The sequence below is a fragment of the Erpetoichthys calabaricus genome, chromosome 5, assembly GCF_900747795.2.
Source record: "Erpetoichthys calabaricus chromosome 5, fErpCal1.3, whole genome shotgun sequence".
Taxonomy (NCBI): domain Eukaryota; kingdom Metazoa; phylum Chordata; class Cladistia; order Polypteriformes; family Polypteridae; genus Erpetoichthys; species Erpetoichthys calabaricus.
This window is the reverse complement of record NC_041398.2, coordinates 25,373,087-25,395,717: the sequence shown is the minus strand read 5'-3', so window position 1 is coordinate 25,395,717 and position 22,631 is coordinate 25,373,087. Positions and strand designations below refer to the sequence as shown.

At 36.3% G+C, this 22,631-nt stretch overlaps 1 protein-coding gene across 1 annotated transcript in view; it reads left to right on the top strand.

The window, feature by feature from the left end:
- Nucleotides 1–22,288, top strand: part of LOC114651553 (low affinity immunoglobulin epsilon Fc receptor-like) — a 44,630-nt gene extending 22,342 nt beyond the window's left edge. The window contains exons 4-6 of the mRNA XM_028801354.2: nucleotides 1–8; nucleotides 10,272–10,393; nucleotides 20,408–22,288. The exon at nucleotides 1–8 is cut by the window's left edge and continues 144 nt beyond it. Of these exons, the coding sequence (XP_028657187.1) occupies nucleotides 1–8; nucleotides 10,272–10,393; nucleotides 20,408–20,546 (269 nt within the window). The 3' untranslated portion in view covers nucleotides 20,547–22,288. The remainder of the gene's footprint in view (nucleotides 9–10,271; nucleotides 10,394–20,407) is intronic.
- The last annotated feature ends 343 nt before the right edge of the window (nucleotides 22,289–22,631 follow it).

Genomic DNA, 22,631 nt, shown 5'->3' with positions numbered 1-22,631 from the left:
TGGAACAGGTACCTGCCTATGCCTTAGATAGTTGGTAGAAGCTAACTTGAGGAAAAGGAAAGACTTTGAGATAATTTCAGAAGCTTTTGAGATCATGTTTTTGGAATAAATGTTTAGACAGAGAGAACTGGCTAAACTGGAAAAAAGTACATAAAAAGGTTTAAAATGTTTTAAAGAGGACGACAGGTACGTTACCAGTTCAAGGCTTTAGAGAACTATTGATTGTTAACTTAATTAATCTAAAATGCAATTTAATATTTTCTCTATGATTGATTTTGTGAAACAAAAGTAAAGTATATCAATTAGGTGAACATTACATTGCTTTAGACAAAACTGTAATTTTGAATATGATCTATAAAATTAACACTTATTCAAATACAATATGTCTCTTACATGTAGTGCCATGTATTATAAAAGATAAAGGTGATAAAAAGGTGACACGAATGATAATAATAATAAAAAAAAGGCACAAACCAAAGTCAGGTCAGGTCAGGTCAGGTCTGGGAGCATGCACTGGTGCAGTGTGTTGCTGCACCCACCACATGGCAAAACAGCTCAGGACCCGATTGGCAACCCCCCAGGCAGACAAGTGGTCCAGTCCCACCCACCAGGAATGACCATTTATCTGATGCAGCCAGGTTTTACGTGGATGCCCCCTTGGCCTGGTCCAGATGCTCGGGTCCTCAAAAATGGAGCCTGATTACCCTCAGGGAATCGCGCCACATGGCCGTAGTGCCATAACTGACGCTCCCTCACAATGCAGGTAATGTGCCTCATCTGGGATACCCAAGGATTCTCTGAAGAGACACAGTTCCAAAGAGGTCCAGTCTTCGTCACAGGTCACTGGATCACGTCCATGTCTCGCAACCATAGCAAGACAGGAAGCACCAGGACTCTGCAAAAATATTGGGAGTGCTACACACCCCTTTACAGTGACCTCAAAAGAAGGAAGAGTCACCAGAGACATGAATGTCACTGCCGAGATAAGGAAACCTCTCAATAAGGTCGACACTCTCTCCACTGACAGACTCACTGCTAACGTCTTTGACCAGGATGTCATTAAAGGCCTGAATCTTGGTTTTTATCAGGACACTCACAAGCCCAGACACGCAGTCTTCTTGCTCAGTCTCCCGATTGCCCCAATCAGAACCGCCATTGTCTCCATGAAGATCATAGCATCATCAGCAAAGTCAAGATCAGTGAATCTTTCTTCACCAACAGTTGCCCCACAGCCCATGGACCCCACAAACCTGTCCAACACCCAGTCCATGCAAGTATTAAACAGAGTTTGCTTCTATGAACCACAGTGTTATATTGAAATAACAATTGTAATAAATAACATATCATAAATAACAAGAGTGACATAAATAAAGCAGAAATGTAAATATAGGAAAACTACAATCTGAGAAGTTGAAAAACTACACGCTTTCCATGGAAATTTCAGTGATGACCTACTTAATAGAAAATTGTATTTAAATTTAACTGTTTACCCAATTGGTTTAAATAAAACCAGTGATTTCACATGTTTTTTATAAACAAGCTTTTAAATCCTATCTTTGTATTTTCTCATATTTCCTCTAGCAAGTCCTTCTCTGCCAGATAGACATATTTTTGGTATATTTTATCTAATATTATGACAGATAACATAATACAGTGGACCCTTGACTTATGAACTCAATTTGTTCGCGAGGGCTGGTTGTAACTCAAGTTGGTTATAAGTCAAGACTATATTTCCCATAAGAAATAATGGAAATACCCATAATGCGTTCCGAACCTCCCACAACAACACTTACTTAACCTTTTCATAATAAAAAAAGGGTTGTATAATGTGCATAATTTACCAAACCACCAATAATGTACTAACCAAAAAGTTATAAAAAGTGCCTAGCCTACCAGAAACAACAATTTCATACTGTACTCACCATTTAATTAGACATCTTTGAGCTGCAGGAAGGGAGGAGGAGGAGAATGAAATGGAAGGTGGTTATTGTTTGGAAGGAGCCTCCTTATACAAATCTTTTCTTTGTAAAATTGTCGAGATGGTGGATTTCGACATGCTGTACATATTAGCGAGATCGGTCACACGAACGCCACTCTCATATTTCCGCACAATTTCCTTCTTCGTTTCGATTGTGATCACTTTCTTTACCTTCGTTACCTTCAATTCCTTCCTTAGCAATTATCGAAAAAAAATTATATAAATCATTGCACTGACCGAAATTACGTCCACAAACACATGTATCTGGGCTCCGACTGATGCTTACAAACGCTCTCGGCAGTTTGTTTACAATTGCGCAAGCGGATACACGTGACCGCATTCAGGTCGTAACGTAAGATGTTGGTCATAAATCAAAACAAAAATTTTGGCTGTAAATCAAGTTGTTCGCATGTCAGGCCAGTCGTATATCAAGGGTCGACTGTATTTACACTTTTTTCAAGGATATCATTTATGCAGGATGTTCTTTCAACCCTGGAACTTTTGTAAGCAGGCACTTCTTTTCTTCTTTTCCTTTTATATACAGTCATATGAAAAAGTTTGGGAACCCCTCTTAATTCTTTGGATTTCTGTTTATCATTGGCTGAGCTTTCAAAGTAGCAACTTCCTTTTAATATATGACATGCCTTATGGAAACAGTAGCATTTCAGCAGTGACATTAAGTTTATTGGATTAACAGAAAATATGCAATATGCATCATTACAAAATTAGACAGTTGCATAAATGTGGGCACCCCAACAGAGATATTACATCAATACTTAGTTTAGCCTCCTTTTGCAAATATAACAGCCTCTAGACGCTGTCCTCCTATAGCCTTTGATGAGTGTCTGGATTCTGGATGGAGGTATTTTTGACCATTTTTCCATACAAAATCTCTCCAGTTCAGTTCAATTTGATGGCTGCCGAGCATGGACAGACTGCTTCAAATCATCCCATAGATTTTCGATGATATTCAAGTCAGGGGACTGTGATGCCCATTCCAGAACATTGTACTTCTCCCTCTGCATGAATGCCTTTGTAGATTTCAAACTGTGTTTTGGGTCTTTGTCTTGTTGGAATATCTAACCCCTACGTAACTTCAACTTTGTGACTGATGCTTGAACATTATCCTGAAGAATTTGTTGATATTGGGTTGAATTCATCCGACCCTCAACTTTAACAAGGGCCCCAGTCCCTGAACTAGCCACACAACCCCACAGCATGATGGAACCTCCACCAAATTTGACAGTAGGTAGCAGGCGTTTTTCTTGGAATGCTTCCGCCATGCTAAGCACTTTTTGTTATGACCAAATAACTCAATTTTTGTCTCATCAGTCCAAAGCACTTTGTTCCAAAATTAATCTGGCTTGTCTAAATGAGCATTTGCATACAACAAGCGACTGTTTATGGCGTGAGTGCAGAAAGGGCTTTTTTCTCATCACTCTGCCATACAGATGTTCTTTGTGCAAATTGCACTGAATTGTAGAAAAATGTACAGATACACCATCTGCAGCAAGATGTTCTTGCAGGTCTTTGGTGGTGATCTGTTGGTTATCTGTAACCATTCTCACAATCCTGCTCATGTGCCACTCCTGTATTTTTCTTGGCCTGCCACACCTGGGTTTAACAGCAACTGTGCCTGTGGCCTTCCATTTCCTGATTACATTCCTTACACTTGAAACTGACAGTTTAAACCTCTGAGATAGCTTTTTGTAGCCTTCCCCTAAACCATGAGACTGAACAATCTTTGTTTTCAGATCTTTTGAGAGTTGCTGTGAGGATCCCATGCTGTCACTCTTCAGAGGAGAGTCAAAGGGAAGCACAACTTACAATTGACCACCTTAAATACCTTTATATCTCCTGATTGGACACACTGGTCTATGAAGTTCAAGGCTTAACGAGCTAATCCAACCAATTTGGTGTTACAAGTAATCAGTATTGAGCAGTTACATGCATTCAAATCAGCAGAATTACATGGGGACCCACATTGTTGCACAGCCAGTTTTTCACATTTGATTTAATTTCATACTACTAAATACTGTACTGCTTCTCTAAAAATCTTTGTTCAGAAAACACCCCAGTACTCAGATGTTCCTAGGAAATGAAAGACATGCCACTGTTATCTTTTTTGTTGAAAGTAGAATAAATTATTATGCAGGCTGAGAGGGTTTCCCAAACTTTTTCATATGACTGTATAAGCCAATAATTTACAGCACTGTATAGGTGGAATCAGAAGATGTGTGGACATATCAGATATCAAGCAAAATGTAATGAGAAAACAAAATTTTAATAAACAAAGCCAGACGCATTTAACCAAAATCCTAGTCTAAAAACAGACTGAAGTAGTTAGATGCCCAAAAGGTTAATCCAACCAAACACGATAATAAATCATAGTATAAGAGCAGAAAAAAGTTATAACCAGAAAGCTCAGAGCTAAGTATCAAAAAAAATCCTGACCTTTTCTTTTCAATCCAATCTTTGACAACCAGAAGCACACATAAACTTTCACTGTAACAAAGTCACATATCGCACACTCATGGTCATCCAGCGTAGTAATGGCCTAGCAACAGTCAACAAAAACAGTACTGACAAAATGGAAAACTATATGGCTAGCTTATAACAGATTCACTAACACGTAGAAACAAAAAAGAAATATGATTATTAGAGTGAGTTCGTTCAGAAAGCCCAAAACAATGCTCAAATAATTTCAGAAGCCAGGAAACAGTTGGAAAAAACTAAAGTCATAAGATAGATCATGACATTTGCTGGATTTTTATTATTCAATGTGTATTATTCACCCCGAAGAACAGTTTTTACTCAAATTGCATATGCTAAGGTAATACAATTGACTATTAATGACATAATATGAAATATATGACCGATTACTATGCTTGCAACATGCAGGACTGATTTTGACCAGCTGATTGATGATCTGGCTTCTTTTTGGGCTCTCTCTTTCTGCATTTCTTTTTGCCACTGTGGTGAAGCAATAAGACCACAAGGATACACAAATAAGTATTGAGCCAACAACTGGGTGACCATGTATAATGAAAGACACACAACAAAGGGTGCATTGTGGCAAAACATAAAGAATGGCCATAACTAGTTCAAACAAAAAGACTCTCCATCTGGAGCAAGTTCAAGGCCTATCAAACTGGAGCTCTGTCTGTCATAAAATCTGGGTCAAAATGAGATGCCACCTTCCATAGATTGTCCGTTTTTACAAAGACCTGACCAGAGGGGATGGGACCTGCCCTGGACATCGTAAGCAGGGTTAGATGTCCTCACTTGGCATATTCTTAGAGTTATGGGTTTAAGAGAAGAGGCAGTTGGCGACAGCACCCCCTATCGTCCCGAAGTGGTATTGCTTACTTTAGCAGAGCCAGGAAGCTGATCCTCACACGCACATTTGTGACACCACTTTAATACTTCTCTACAACTTTGCTAACTAATATCACTGCTTACATCAATATCAATATACAGTGGAACCTCAGTTCACGAACGTCTCAGTGCACGTACAACTCGGATTACGACCAAAAAGTTTGCCAAACTTTTGCCTCGGTTGACGACCACACACTCGGTATATGAACAAGCCAGTTTCCCTTTCGGTTTGTGCACGCCAATGATTTCTGCACGTATTGCATTGTTCTTGGTCAGACATGCGTGCTTGCATGTGCATGTGTGCTTTCGCTGTGAACTCTTTGTGCTCTATTTCATTTCCCTTCCAGTTTGTACGCGCCAATTACTGTATTTAAGCACGTGTTCAGTCTCTCCCTGTTCATTGTTCTCAGTCAGATGTGCGTGCTTTAACTGTGAACTCTTCGTGCTCTACAGTATTTCATGTGCTTTTGCAGTTAACCATGGCTTCTAAGCACTGTAGCCTCCTCTCCACCCAGTTCCTCCTCACTTCATGCCAGAACTCAACTCATGCAAGGTTAGTTTTCTTGGTGGTTTATGGTTAGTTTTTGCATTACGGATTTTTCAAATGTTCATTTTTCGGTTCGTAGCGTGAATTGTTGCAATGTTATTTTTCTTGGTTGTTTATAAAGTTACGGATTTTTCAAATGTTCATTTTTTTTCCCTGTGCTTAAAACTCGTTAAAAAAAAGTGTTTACAGCGAGTGGTTCGTAGCGTGATTTGTTGCAATGTTACTTTTCTTGGTGGTTTATTAAATTACAGATTTTTCAAATTTTCCTTTTTTTTCCCCCTGTGCTTAAAACTCATTTAAAAAAAAGTGTTTACAGCGATCAGGTTGTAAGGCTATAGCGCGAACTCTCGCAATGTTAGTTTTCTCTGTTGTTCAAGGTTTTCTCGGTGTTATTCAATTTTTTTACATTTAGTTTACTATTACGATGTGCACTCTATGGTGTAGTTAACTATATTTGTGCTTAAAAATCTTTAAAAAAATATATTTACATACAGTTCGTATGGTCTGGAACGGATTAATTGTATTTACATACAATCCTATGGGAGAAATTGCTTCGGTTCATGACCAAATCAGTTTACGACCAGAGTTTTGGAACGAATTACCGTCGTGACCCGAGATTCCACTGTATATGTTGTCAAATGCATTTTTCTGCTGGTTATTTATCCTTCACATTCTTCACTTTGCATCCACCTTTAATTCTATATTAATTATTTCTTTCATTTGTCACTCTAGTAAACATATGACAGTTTAATCCCAACACTTAAAAAACTATTTTTTGCATTATTTTGCAAAAGTCTTGTGTTATTTCACAAAGATTTTGCCTGATACAGCCATTATCATCATGCAGGGAAAGGTTAAGCACACAATTAGTGTGCAATCAAGTGTCAAGACCTGAGCAAATGTTAAAGGTATTCATTTAGCTTTAATCAAGTTGATGTTTGACAAGTTTGGTACTGATGTTTTAACACAGGCAAAGTGGTGATGCAATCCTACCATTCCTGCAGTCTATCAGTGAATGGATGTCCATGCTATTTGTACGTTCTCTCTGTGTATTTCTGGTTTAACTGGTATCAGTGATTGTGCTTAACACTAGAATTACCAGAGTCTACGAAAAAACTCGTAGATCCGGCCCACCTTAAAACTGTTCTCACCTCTCTTTTGTCTTCTAAATGTGCCGATTAAGAGGAGCAGCGAGCAGCCGGCTATTCCATCCCCCACAGTCGCAGAACGTTCACTAAGTTTTCCCAGCTCATGCCTTGTTTGATTACCTGGGAGTGACTGAACTGCTGGAGTTTTAGAATAGAAATAATAGATCGCTATTTGGAATACATGCATTTCATGCGTGTTCCGTTTCTACAGTAATCTGTGTAAACACATTGCTAAAACAGAAACTTTTTCATATTTTAGTAATAAATGTTACAAAATGTAGGCATAAACTATAGAATGTGTAAAGCCCGAGTGAAAGTGTTTCTTTGATATTTGGACTTCAGGCTTCATACATTATATAGTTTATGCCTACATTTTGTCATTTGCTACTAGAATATTGTAAACCGTTTCTGTTTTAACAATGTGTTTACACAGATTACTGTAGAAATGAAACACATATGAAATGCGTGTGTTCCAAATAACAATCTTATTATTTCTACTCTAAAACTCCACTTCACTCCCAGATAATCAATCAAGGCATTAGCTGGGAAAAGCCTGTTTACATTCTAAGTCGTTGGGGGGATGGAATAGCTTGTCTTTATCAGTACATTTAGATGACAAAAGACGCTGGCGGAGAGGTGAGAAAGGTTTTAAGAAGCGATTTAAGGTGGGCCGGATCTACGAGTATTTTCGTAGGCTCTGGTAATTCTAGTGTTAACTGTGGGTGAACACATGTTTTGACATCGAATACTAAAAATGTGTAAGTAATTCTTCTCAACTAACAAAATATATTTAGTCCATCATGTGCTTGTGGTGAAAGATGTCAAAGTATATATAAAAAAACTCAGTGCATCTTGGGATCTGCACATGCAGTTGAGGGGTGTTCAATGTGGAGGTGAGATGATTGTTTAAATTAGGTCAGCTGCCCCGCATCAGCACTCCATAGATGGACATTAGGTTGTCACATCTACAGGTGTATAGAAGGGAGCCTGATGAGGTTGAGGAGAAAAGAGAGAAAGGAAAGAGGAAGTCTGGAGGTTAAGTGGAAGAAAAGCAGGCTTGAGGGGTTGCTGTGTCCACGAAGAGCAGGTGTGACCATTCTGAGTGGGCTCCTGCAGACACCTAGGGAAGGCAGTGAAGACCCTTGCCAGACTTGGAGTACTCCAGCAGGTACTGTTAATGGAGCCCATGCTGAATTAAAGGATGACTGCGTCTGTCTGTCAACATATCCTTTTGTTGAGGAGACAGATGATGGTGAGCTGAAGAGATGTCAAATTTAGAAGGAGGCACTAATGCTCATGGTGCTTTTAAAAGAAGATCCTGACTGTGGTTTAACCTTGAAATTTTAACTGCTTTATTGGTGTAATCATTTATTTACTGGACTTTTCAACTTCCACTTTGACACTGCTTTATGGATAATTGAAGAAGATTTGTTTTAAAGAAAAGCACTTTGCACATTTGCACCTACCTCTTGCTTGTTAAATGTCCTCATTGCAACGGCTCATCTCGGTTCATGACTATCAATGGTCCTTGGTTCAAGAGGATTAAGGCAGCTGTAGCCAACCTGGACCGTCACATTGCTATTATATAATTAACATTCATCCCTAAATTGAGCCCCTGAACCTGAATGTATTAACACTAGCCACTGTGCCACTTATGCAATCATAAATAAATGAATTTAAAAAATGACTATATTAAAACTAAAATGATACTTTTATTAATGGACTTCCATTACTGGATTGCATGCTTCCTACACTTTTGTGTTTGCTGTGTGATTGTGCCCTGGAATGGCGAATGGTCCACCAGGGTTGCTTCTTGATTTACACCCAATGCTGCTGGGATAATCACTGGCTCCCTGTGACTCAACACTGGGCAGATTAAATCAGCCTCTCAGCACATGCAGGATTAAATGTATTTTTATAATGGATGTTCAGTTCTTGTCACTTGATTGCCCGCTATGCACGTTCATAATCTGTCCCTCACTACCCTTGAGAAGGTGACCAGAGCGTGCATGTATACAACTGTACTAACTGTAGCAGGCAATTTTTTTGTGAAATAATGCAACAGTTTTACAAAATATGACAATGTTAATTGTAAAATAACACAATTCTTTTGAGAAATATTTGATCCAATAATTGTTTTTCAAGTGACGTGAATAATGTATGTGTGTTATTATCATTTGGTCTATTTTTTGAATATACATGTTTAAGCTTCTCCTTACTTTAACATTATATACAAGCTTCTTATAATTCAGTTTTACCCTTATTTATTGCACTCTCGTGTAACTGTTATTTCAGTATAATATTTCTATGTTTGTTCTTATTACTTTTATTGTTAGCATCACATTTTATCATCGATGTGTCTTTTATAGCACATAGCACTATATTTGTGACACTCACCGTTTTGAGATAAGTATTAAAAATTAATTGGTGTGTTACAAATTGTGATTGTATTTTTCAAATTTCTTCATTGTAATTGTTCTAATTGGGTTACTGCTTATTCTTTTCTTGTATACTTTATTAATTTCACAAATAATAGGCCTTATTTTTGGTGGGTGTTTAATATATTCAAATATAATCCACCTATAAAATGTAATATCTGACCGAAGGGATTATTTATTTCTTCTTTTTTGTGTGCAATTAAATATAGTGGAAGGTCAGTGATCTTAGATGTCTTAGACTCCTCTCAGCCTTATTGGAAAAGAGTTCACGAGACATTTTACAATGGAAAGCCATAGCTCCCATAGCACATGAATGCAGGAAATAATGTGGACATTACTGCCACACGCTCCAGTGTACAAGTGTTTAACTGAACAAGATCACTTTGTTTATCAATTGGTGGAGAATCCTGCACTTGTCATGTGTTTGTATTTGCAACTTGAGACACCTGCTTACGTTAAAAAAAAAATTTAAAAGAAGAAAAACGATCCGTGAAAACTGAAGTGAATAAAGAGAATAACTTGTCTTAGTACATACATGATGTCAAGTGGGATGCTAACGATCTGTTTTGTTTTTTTTTTAACCCAGTTTACAGTTTTTGCTTCAAAATTTTTTTACTGGGCAGGTTGCTTAACCTGTCATCCATTCTCTTAGTTGAATGATCACTAAAATGCTATATATAATAATAATAAAACAGTAGACAATAGGAAAAATTCTTGGCTATGTTGTGATTGACATGCACAGTTTACCTGTATGATCGCTTAACTTCATTTTATCTCATCAGGAATTTTTAAAAAATAAAATTAACGTCATAGGAGAAAAAAACTATTGGATTGGCCTGACTGATCTGGCAAACCAAGGAAAATATGTCTGGTTGGATAACAGACCTTTAGACCCAAAACAAAGGTAAGATACCTCCTTTCAAATTGTGAAATTGTGCTGGAGCAGTAAATAAAACAGCAGCAAACAAAATTAGGCTGGACCGAAAGATCAAACCATTGTTAATATTTTCATAATACTTAAAAAGGAAAACAAACTGTCAACCATTCAATTTTATTAAATAACACACAAATAGCTACTGGGTATCTAATATTTTTGGGAAGGAAGGCAATGTTATTTACTTTGAAATAGAAACTTTTGGCTGATTACTTCACTTTTCACACCTTCCTTTAGTGTTGCTTAGTTCCTGAGTTTTTTTAGTCAAGTTACTTTTTTGTAACATGTAAAAAGTAAATTTGGAAACAAATCATAAATCTCTCTATTATAAAAAAAAATCCTGCAGAGAAACACAAGGGCGTTGAGACATGATCTTCATGTTAAAATCACAGAAGACATTTAAAAGAAACCGTGAGATGAAAGACATTGGCCACAGAGCATCTCACGGGGATTGACCCAGGACCGTCTCGCAATGACGTGGAGCATGAGATTCTTGCAAGACACGCCCTACTTACAATCAATATCAAATAAGCCAAGAGGCAGCAAAACATTCAGTCATCTATAGGATTTGAGCACACATAGATCCAGGGCTCTCAGCGCATATATAGAGAATATAAGGACAGTATACTTTAAATGAAATGTCGACGTCTAAGCGAAGAAGAAAGCAGCGCAGAGAAAAGAGACTCAAAAGTGTTGGAGAGAAAAAAGAGCAAAAAAGAAAAAGAATAATCTAGGTGCAAATTCAGAAATATAAGGAAAGCAATTATCAGCCCGGAACAAATGGAATTGAAAAAAGCATGTCCAATCCGGCTCAGAATTAAAAGACAGAGAGTAAAAGACAAAGTAGAACTTCATAAAGACGTTCACAAACGTTGGTGCCAAGCACATGCAGAGCAGGTTAGAGATTATGAAAGCAGTGGAATTTGAAAGGCTCAAAAAAAAAAAACGGCGCTATACACATGTGGAGAAAGTTAAAAGATATGAAAGTAGGAAAATTAGAAAATATAAAAAAAAAGTAAAGATTGCAGTAGCTCAAACAAACAAACTGCCTCATTTAACTATGCACTAGTCTAACTTTGGTTTTGCACAATAATCACTGCACTATTGCACCTTAACACTTAATTCTACTTTATTCACAAAATTTTACTTATTTATTATGTTCTACTATACTGTTATCTTTCAATCTATGACTTTTTGTTAATCTAACTGATATTCTTCTAACTTTGCACAGTTTTTGATAAGCGGATCAGGATGCATTTCACTGTGTGTTGTCCTGTATAACTATGCATGTGACAAATAAACAATCTTGAGAATTTCATAAATGGAGTTTACCACACATGCATTTATTGATTACTTTGTAAAAAAAAATATTAACTGCTGATGATGTAGATCGCTTTGTCTGTGCTGAAATTCCAAACAGAGAAACCTATCCTGAATTATGGTACAAAGTCATTAAACGCATGTCTCACTGACCTCATTTAAAAGATTCAGCATATTGGGACTCGCAAGATTACAAATATTGTTTTTACAGAAGTTCTGAAATAAAAGTGAAACTAATGAAATAGCAACAATTCCAAGAAAAAAAAAATCTTACAAGTGTGTATCCGGAAAAACCAAACACGGGGGTTGGCAAGCAAAGCAAGCATGGGGTGAAGACACCTAGTTTTCTAAAAAAAATCCATCTTACAGAAGATAAAACTGCTGAAACACTTTTGGCTGGGAAGGATTTCCTAACAGCATGATAAAGCAATTGCACTCATGTGAAAATGATGTCACTGCCATTTAGACACTGGTGAGTTACAGCAGAGATGGTAGAAAATGAGAATGGATCCAAACAGGTTTTCTCCAGGTGTAATAGTTTCAGGTTTAATTGAGAGAACTAGAATTATTGTTTTTATGGGAGTCATGTGATATCTTTTCAGTAATGGCAGCTTAGTTTTATGCTCCTACCACCTCCACCTAGTATTGTACCCCTAAATGCTAAAACAAGATTCCACTTACTTGTCTGCAGTACAGAAGGGCCATTCTGTTTGTAGTTCTCACTCTGAAGTCTTCAACTCACTTAACACTAGAATTACCAGAGTCTAGGTAAAAACTAGATCCGGCCCATCTTAAAACCATTCTCACCTCTCCACCAGCGTCTTTTGTCTTCTAAATGTGCCGATTAAGACGAGCAGCATGCAGCTATTCCATCCCCCACCGTCACAGAACGTTCACTAAGTTTTCCCAGCTCATGCCTTGTTTGATTATCTGGGAGTGACTGAACTGCTGGAGTTTTAGAGTTTCAATTCAATTCAATTTTATTTGTCATTCAGCAGAACATCAAAGATGTGCTGCAAAACGAAAATACGATGCACAAGACATTAATAAAAACACATAGTTAAAATCAATTACATTCTAATTAAAAGTGCAGAATAATTCTGATTAAAGATGCACAAAAATTTTGATTAGAGGTGCATAAAAATTTCTAATTAAAAGTGCATAAAAGTCTAAATTGAAAATACATAAAATTCTGAATTAAAAATGCCTGCAATAAAATACTAAAATGCTTCATTTAAAAGACACACAGCAGTAGGAAAAATTTTTTTTTGTGTGTTCGCAGCTCTCCGCCAGAGTCTTTTGTCTTCTAAATGTGCAGATAAAGACAAGCTGCAAGCAGCCGGCTATTCCATTCCCCCCACCGACTTAGAACGTACACGAACTTTTCCCAGCTCATGCCTTGATTGATTATCTGGGAGTGAAGTGGAGTTTTAGAGTGGAAATAATAGATCGTTATATGGAACACATGCATTTCATGTGTGTTCCGTTTCTACAGTAATCTGTGTGAACACATTGTTAAAACAGAAACTTTTTCATATTTTAGTAATAAATGTTACAAAATGCAGGCATAAACTATAGAATGTGTCAAGCCTGAAGTCCAACGATCAAATAAACACTTTCACAAACGCTAAGATTTGCTGACTCAGAGCGCAGCAACCCTTTCGTGCTTCAGAGACTGGAGTTCAATTCCCAGCTGGGGAGAAAGTGTTATTTTTTTTTCTTTTTAACCTCAAACGGACATAAAATTTATAAAATGGTATGCACTGTAAATCGTTAAATTTAAAATGTCAATCGCGGTTATTTCTGTTGATTAATTCATGCTTTTTACTTAGAGTCAGAACAGGAGCTTATTCATCTTATTCAGCTTCTGCTCTGACTCTAACAGTGCCAGTATAAATTCACACCCGATCTGAAGCTGTTCGTTTAAAAAATAATATTGCATTATAGCGCATCTTTATGTGAAAACAGCAGTGTCAGATGGGGAAGGGAGGGGAAGGATCCTGAACGCGACTGAGAGAATGAAAAGTGAATTAAAAAAAAAAGAGAAAGCTAACCTTTACAAGTATCATAAATTACACCCACTGTTAAAGACTGAAATCAAACATATGTTTTCATTTTGAAATAGTAAGAATAAGAGCAGTTGACTTCTCAAAAGGGAATTGTGCAGGATCAAACTTGTGACCTTTTGATTCCCAGTCAGTAACTGATACTGTTGCGCCACGGCGGTAGTCGTTGTAAATAATTGTCAATGTCGCATGCTAAGGTGGCTTTTTTTCATGCAGTTATATTTTTGAAGAAAAGCACACTTGTTCTGTTATATTTGTACCTTTTTGTGAAAGTGTTTCTTTGATATTTGGACTTCAGGCTTCATACATTATATAGTTTATGCCCACATTTTGTCATTTACTACTAGAATATGAAAAGCGTTTCTGTTTTTAAAATGTGTTTACACAGATTACTGTAGAAACGGAACACACATGAAATGCGTGTGTTCCAAATAACGATCTATTATTTCCACTCTAAAACTCCACTTCACTCCCAGATAATCAATCAAGGCATGAGTTGGGAGAAGTTCGTGCACGTTCTAAGTCGGTGGGGGGATGGAATAGCCGGTTGCTTGCAGCTTGTCTGTATCTGCACATTTAGAAGACAAAAGACTCTGGCGGAGAGCTGCGAACGGATTTAAGAAGCGATTTAAGGTGGGACAGATCTACGAGTTTTTTCGTAGGCTCTGGTAATTCTAGTGTTAAGAAACCCTTAAGGCCTGGAATGAATGTTGGAGCATCCAAAGCCTCATGCTGGGAGATAACAATGACCAAATCTTCATGGAACAAACTTGTTGAATGCTAGTATGCCAGTGTGTTATAATGAAGTGAGACTGGAAATTGCCAGTAACAAATCTGAGCAAGTCTGCATTCTCTATACATAGAGAGATTTCTGTACTATTTTGATATTTTGTGCAATTCACATTGATTAAAACATCTGCTAAGAAAATAAGTGTAAATGTGAATGTAAATTAAAACTGACAGACCAAGAGTATTGTGGTTAAAGAAAAAAAAAGTTAAGAATGTAGATGTCTTGAAAACTGGCAGAAAGGCTACGTACTTAAATTTTCTCTGAAACCTGTCCAAATTGGTTTTCAGCTTTAAGTAGCACCACTTTGGTGATTGAAAGGGCCCACTGGATGTACTTGAAAAGTTCAGATTCTCACAAGCCCTATGTTTATATCAGATTTTTAAAAATGCTAACAAAAAATAAGCTTTTTTCTCAATGGGACCCCAATACACATAAGTGAAAAAAAAATGCTAACTTTTACAAGTACTATAAATTTACAGTGGTTGTTACAGACACAAATCAAATGTATGTTTTTATTGTATAATATTAACAATAAGAGCAGCTCACTACTCAAAACGGTAAATTTGCCGTGGAGCTGGTTTCAAACTCACGACCCCTGGATTATAAGTTGGTAGATCTAACCGCTGCACCACAGAAGCTGTCATATTATACTTGCATCTTTTGTGAAAGTGTTTATTTGATATTGGCTATCAGCCTTTACATATTAAATAGTTCATGTGTACATTTTGTCATTTATTACTAAAACATGAAAAACGTTTCTGTTTTAACAATGTGTTTACATAGATTGTTGTAGACACAAAACACACATCAAATTATTTCCCCTTACAATTCTGGGTAGTTCACTCCCAGATAATCAATCAAGGCAAGAACTGGGAGAACTTCTTGCCCGTTCTGAGGCGGTGGGAGGATGGTATGCTTACTGCTTGGGATTATTGACGCATTTAGAAGACAAAAGACGCTGACAGAGAGGTGCAAAGGGATTTAAGGTGGCCGGATTTACGATTTTTTTTGTTGGCTTTGGTAAGTCTAGAGTTAATTTACAAGACAAGATGATCAAGCTTAATCAAAAAATTATAACGGGGCCAATTCTGGCAGCAGTGGGGGAGGCAGGAAATGGGAAGGTGAACAGCACCAAGCAAGGAACTGGTGGATTAGTTATTATTCAATTATTATATCGCACTCATAAAAAGAGCAATAAAATAAGCAAAAATGCATTGAATCGCAATATGGGTTAAAATCGTGCTTTGCTACAATATCTACTGTATATTAATGAGGCCAAATACTCAAGTTTCTCTTTTTTGTTTTTTTTTTAACTTAATCAAATTACAGCTCATCCATTCTGTAAACAATATTACAAATCTGGGTTGATAAGGCATGACAGAAACGTATAGCAGAGTGTTGTGCTGTTTAGAAGGAGCCTAGAAGGAGCTTAGAATTGATCCCTGAGCCTCCAAAAGTGCTAGGAGGAATATTTTCACCATGAAAGAATAATGAAGAAAATCTTGTTCTTTGAATAGAGATACCACTCTTAATCAGGTACAGACTAAAAATGTAAAGTAATGTTTCATTACTATAACAGAAAAAAATGTACAAAAAGAAAACCTAGCTATGTAGGAACATATATTGAAAAAGTATTTTAATAAATGTTGCTAGTGATAATTTGACAAAATGCAGTTTTATTAGCCTTTTGTACCCGTCTAAGCAGGTTGAAATCTAAGTAAGCAACACAGACCTCATGGTATAATCATATACACCCAATTCCTCTTCCTTGCGGCAAAATTTTTCTTTTCAGACTGAACTGTCAGTTTTTGCCACTTATTGTCGGTGTCGCTCATCGAAATGACCACTCTTATACTTTAAGTGTTTTGCTGGGAATATTTGGCAGTGGTTGCTTCTGTATTAGCCTGGTTTAGTAGCTCTATCCTAGTCATGGTCCAAACACCTGCACTGATTTATCATTATTTTCACTCATTTATTGCCCACCATGAGAAGTTATTAGCCATTAGTATTACAGCTATAAACCTTATTCACATGGCGTGAGGTTGTTCAACAACGTCACGGCCAGGCTGCTGCTGCTGGCGTATAACAAAATAGACAGGTACGACCACTTATCCTATCTTTAGACCATTATTTAGTATTTTTATTATAATTTTTGATTTTTTTTACCCTTCTACACGTTTTGCCTATTTTTACATTTTTTTCCCTAAACCTAGCAACTGGATGGACACACAGATACACAGACTCATACACACAAACACTTGTCCCTTTATTAAGGTGGGTTTTCAACAACAGGATACATAACAACAACAACATTTATTTATATAGCACATTTTCATACAAAAAGTAGCTCAAAGTGCTTTACATAATGAAGAAAAGAAAAATAAAAGACAAAATAAGAAATTAAAATAAGACAACATTAGTTAACATAGAATAGGAGTAAGGTCCGATGGCCAGGGTGGACAGAAAAAACAAAAAAAAAAAACTCCAGAAGGCTGGAGAAAAAAATAAAATCTGTAGGGGTTCCAGGCCACGAGACTGCCCAGTCCCCTTTGGGCATTCTACCTAACATAAATGAAATAGTCCTCTTTGTAGTTAGGGTTCTCACGGAGTCACTTGATGGTGATGGTTATACAGACTTCTGTCTTTTAATCCATCCATCATTGTTGGAACATCATGGTACTTTGGGTAGATGCGCCACCACCAAAAGGACACCAGAAAAGGAAACAGAAGAGAGAGTAGGGGTTAGTACAGATTTTAGATCCACCATGAATAGTTATTATAATGAATTGGATATACAGAGTATCAGGATTTAATTTACAGTGAAGTTATGAAAAGGCCATGTTAAAGTAATGTGTTTTCAGCAGTTTTTTTAAAGTGCTCCACTGTATTAGCCTGGCGAATTCCTACTGGCAGGCTATTCCAGATTTTAGGTGCATACATACACTGTTCCACTACTATAAAGAACTGTAGCAGGCCCTCAAACTTTCATCCAAAAAAGTGTCCATTAAAAGAAGAAAAATGAATGAAAAATGAGTTCACACTTTTGTTTTTAGTCAACCAGATTACTGTAACGCACTCCTCTCAGGACTACCCAAGAAAGACATCAATCAGTTGCAACTAGTGCAGAATGCAGCTGCCAGAAGAAGAAGATTTAAAAATTAAAATGATTGTTTTATTGTTTACCTTTATACTTGTAAATATAAAGTTAAACTTTTGAGTACTGTATTATTAAAAGCATGGTGATGTTGTATTAGTCCTAATATGACAATAATAGTTTAGGAATAGGAAGTTAATATACATATGAGGTGTAAGCAAAAGAGTTGTCAAAAATTGAGGCAAAAAGTGAAAATAAAATAAAATAAATAGCAAACAAAATTAAGATGTTCACATCAAAAGCAAAATTTCAGTGTAACTGAATACCCTTTTCCTAACTATAACAGTGATTTGTCTTTGATATCTCAGAGCTTGCACACTAGAAAATGCGTGCAGCCATCTTACATACAATTGACGTTGTAATGTTGAAAACAATGCAGGAACATGTCACGTACCCAGAAACTGATGGTGCTGCTAGAAACAAAACAGTCATGAATGAAACAAAATAATGGCATCATGGATAAAACGGGGGAAAAAAAATAATATTAATGAAAATCCTTTGTATTGTGTCATATGTATTTTAGTAACACTATAAAAATGTAATTGACAGCAAGTCTGATCTAATAATAGATTAAGATGTAAAAGATGTACTAGAAAGTGGCAAGGACAATGTAATAATAGGTTTAAATTTAATGAAAAGTTCACCTGTACAATCGTGGAGGTCTGTTAGGCATATCATACAAAAAAGAATGATTCTTTAATTAGATCTACAGTCGTTATAATGGTTCAGCAGCACCAATATCACCATCATTGTTTTAAAGAAATGAATTTAGAGCTCTTAGAATATTTTTCGAAGAATTTCTGTATTTGAAGAAACATATTAGAACTTAGCTTCAGTATGCATATTGTATACATATTTATACAGATGGGTCAAAAAACATAAAACAACGGGTGTTACGTGTGCATTTTTGTTAAAACTATGAATAAAGGAAGTGCCTTCAGAATTCTGAGAAAATATGAGAGTTCACTGCTGAAATGATAGCCATTGTTCAAGCCCTGGAACAGATCATCTAAATACAGCTTAAAAAGGTGAATATCTCATAGAATTGTTTCTGGAATTAAAATAATCAATATATATATGTCATTTAATGTCTTTTATGGTAATGAAATGGCAAATAAGTTATAAAAATAGGCATTACAAACAAACACAAAAAAAAGGGTTGGCACAACAAACCTGTGAGAAAAGGAAGAAATGTATTTCAGTTGAAACAGAAGTTAAATACTGTGTCCATGGCAGAAATGTTCCAGTATATCTAGGAAGCACTGCTGTACTAGTAACATATGCCAGGAAAGCACACACATTGCCAGTGTTATTAAAAAGGATGGGGTGCCACTGTTGAGGTGGGAGTGATGCAGCTGGATTGGCAAACAATCGGCGCCATACAGACTTATAGAAAAGCATCAGTGTGACCTCAAAGGAACTTTGCATTATAAAAGTTTATCATGTATTGTTTGTAATACAGACAGCAAAAGTAGAGGAAATTTCAACAGATTTAATAGTTAGTGCTCCCATTTAGTAACTTGATGAAATGAAATAATTATGAAGATAATAGAGAATAAAAGTCTTTACTGAGTATTTGAAAGATATATGAATTTATCATTTCTAATAATAGCAAAGAAAACATTAAGACAGTTGAAATCCCCATCCTGCAGACTGCAATAATGATTTATTGAACATTCCCAAATAAATCAGAAAGAGAAGAGAAAGAAGAAGAACGATGCAGGGCTCAGGACTGCATCTTACCCTTCATCATTTCAAGTGTTCCATTCTTGTGTTCTGGATGCTGAAATGTGTCTGACAATTTTGAAATTCAATAGTTTAACATTTAGAATTATAGCTTTGACTTTACAATTACAAAATTTTATAGTTCACATTATTTCAGCTAACTGTCTCAATTTTTCATCATTTGTTTGCTTTAGGTTTGTTGATTATCTGCCGTTAAATCATTTATGTTTCCTTTGCTTCTTGGTTGTTTTTGTGCCAGTTTATAGGACACCTTTGCATTGAATAAATATCTAATAATTGGTATTGCTTCTCTTAACTATTTACATAGTTTTATTAAAGTTATGATTTATCTCTTTAAGAACTCCAGGTGAGATTTGAAGCTTTTACTCGTTTCCTGTGAATGGTGGTTGGCAATCATGACAAAAATAAACAATTCAAATGAAAAAAGAAGGATTTCTCTAATAACCCATACAAATTTATCAAACTAAGAAAACAATTCTGAAATTTACATCTTTACGGAAACTAATCTTGTAATCTTACCAAGACAGGTAATGTCATGTCTTTCAACACTGGGAGAAAGTCCTCAGTACCATGGAAATGCCACACTGATGGCTCCAATACCTCAAGACAAACCAGTTATCCAATGTAAAGTGACAGTGCTAACTGCTGCTGTATTGTTATTATTTTTATTATTATTATTGTTATTAGTTTGTGTCCTCTGCCAAATTCGATTAGCTTTGCCTTAGTGTAATGCACTGTACATCACCGTTTACAACACAATGCCCTTGGTGTTCTAACTTCGTTGATAAGTATGTGAATATTTAACACATAGGCACAAATTGCATAAATGAAAAATCTTAAAGGTTAATTCATATTCATTATTGATTTTGTAAAAGTTGGAAAGACTTATGGTTCCTTTTCTCTTGCAGCTTTTGGCACAGTAGCCAACCTAATGGTAAAAATGAACACTGTGTGCAGATTGAAGCAGAAGAAAAGTGGCACGACTTCCCCTGTGCAACTCTAACAAAAATGATCTGTGAGATTGATGCAACGATGGTTAACATCTAAAGCAGAAGATGGAAATGCAGACACGTTATTGAGCATTATGAGAATCACTTCTGTAGTAACTCACTGTTGCTGAACCTGTCTTCAGGTGGTAGGAATTGTCATCTTGTCATAGAATCAGAAGAAAAACAACATTGTTCTCAAAAATGACAAGCATTGGCCATACTTTAACATTCTTTGAATGCTAATTTTCACCTGAGAAGAATATAACAATACCCTAATTTGTTGGAAAATCTTTTTGTGTTTAAAATGTTTCCTTTTTTTAATTCAGTAAAGCATGTCATGTACTATGATACAAATCTACATGTTTTTAAAAAAGTGAGTGAAGCAAGAGAGTCAGGATCATCAGGCGCTATTGATAAATACAGTTGTGTGTCGTCAACATAGCCGTGGTAGCTCATGTTATGCCTTGAGATAATCTGACCTCATGGAAGCATGGAGATTGAAAAGAGCAGTGAACCCAGGAGATATCCTTGTGGAGCACCATATAGAATATCATGTGTCTTCGAAGAATAATTACCACAGCTAGCAAAGAATTTTCTACCTGTCAAGTAAGACTCAAACCAATTTAAGACATTGCCGGAGAGGCCCACCCATTGACTAAGCTGATTTCTAAGAATATTGTAAACAATGGTATCAAATGCGGCACTCAGATCTAAGAGGATGAGAACAGATACAAGGCCTCTGTCTGCATTTACCCACAAGTCGTTTACTACTTTAATGAGTGCAGTTTCTTAATGTGGTTTGCTCTAAAACCTGACTGAAACTTTTCAAGAACAGAATGTTCATTCACGTGATCATTTAGCTGTGTAATGACTGCCTTTTCTAGAATTTTACTTAAAAAAGGCAGGTTAGAAATAGGTCTAAAGTTTTCAATAACGGAAGAGCTGAGATTATTTTTCTTGAGCAGGGTCTTAACAACAGCAGTCTTAAAACAATCTGGGAAGACCCCCGTATCTAGTGATGAATTTACTATGTCAAGAATACTATCAATTAGCATATTGGATACTTATTTGAGAAAGCTTGTTGGTATTGGGTCAAGGATGCAGGTGGAAGGATTCAGTTGAGAAATTATTCTATACAGACTGGGTAAATCTATCCTGGTGAAAGTATTGAATTTACTTAAAATGGATTACCAGGGTTTAATAGGATCAGTATTGGGGGGATGTACTGTATATTTTTAATATAATTAATTTTGTAATGAAAAAATATAGCAAAAGCTTCACAAGTTTCACTGGAAGTTTGGGAGTTATTCCATTGAGTTACCTAGGTTTAGCAGATGATCAATAGTAGAGAATAAAACTCTTGGATTACCAGCATTATTATTTATAGTTTTAGAGAAACAACACCGCCTCTCAAGATGGAATATATTTTTGTATTCTGATATTTTAGCCTTCAGTATTTCATAGTGAACTATCAATTTATTTTTTCTCCATTTGTGCTCAGCTCTCCAGCATATTTTCTTTAAATCAGACACTCTTTTGGTCTTCTATGGCATAAATGCTGGAGCACTGCTCAGCATAAAATCAGCATAATGGACTTAATGGCCTAATCTTGTTTCTCCTTGTGTTCTTATACATTTTTAAAATTTAGTAAACTCCTTCTAGTGTGTACTCTAAATCAATGTCCTTAATTATGAATTATTTTGCATTGTGTAGTTCTGGTTTATAGTCTTGGATGTTTTGAAAGAGGTTTGTGATACTGCACTCCATGTTCTGTGAAATAAAGGTTAACTGACTAATAAACTATGTTTCTTCCCTTCAGCTGTTCTAACTGTTCAGTTTTATGTTGGAAAAATGTACTATTTCTGTGCAGGGTGAAAGACTTAGAGTAGTATTTTTAATTATTACTATCCACGCTTCCTGTCAAAGGTAAACAAGAGTAATTAAAAAATATCTCTTAGCCTATGTGTACTTTCATAGCTTTTCCTGTGTATTCATGTGCATCTGAATGTCTCTTCATTGGTGATCGCTCCCCCAAGCACGTTCTCGTAAAGCCTGCTTTCAAAATGCCTTTTTTGCCTCCTGTCCAATTATATGCTTTTCGTCTTTAATGGTGACCCTCTCAGCATGCGCCTTTACGCCTCCT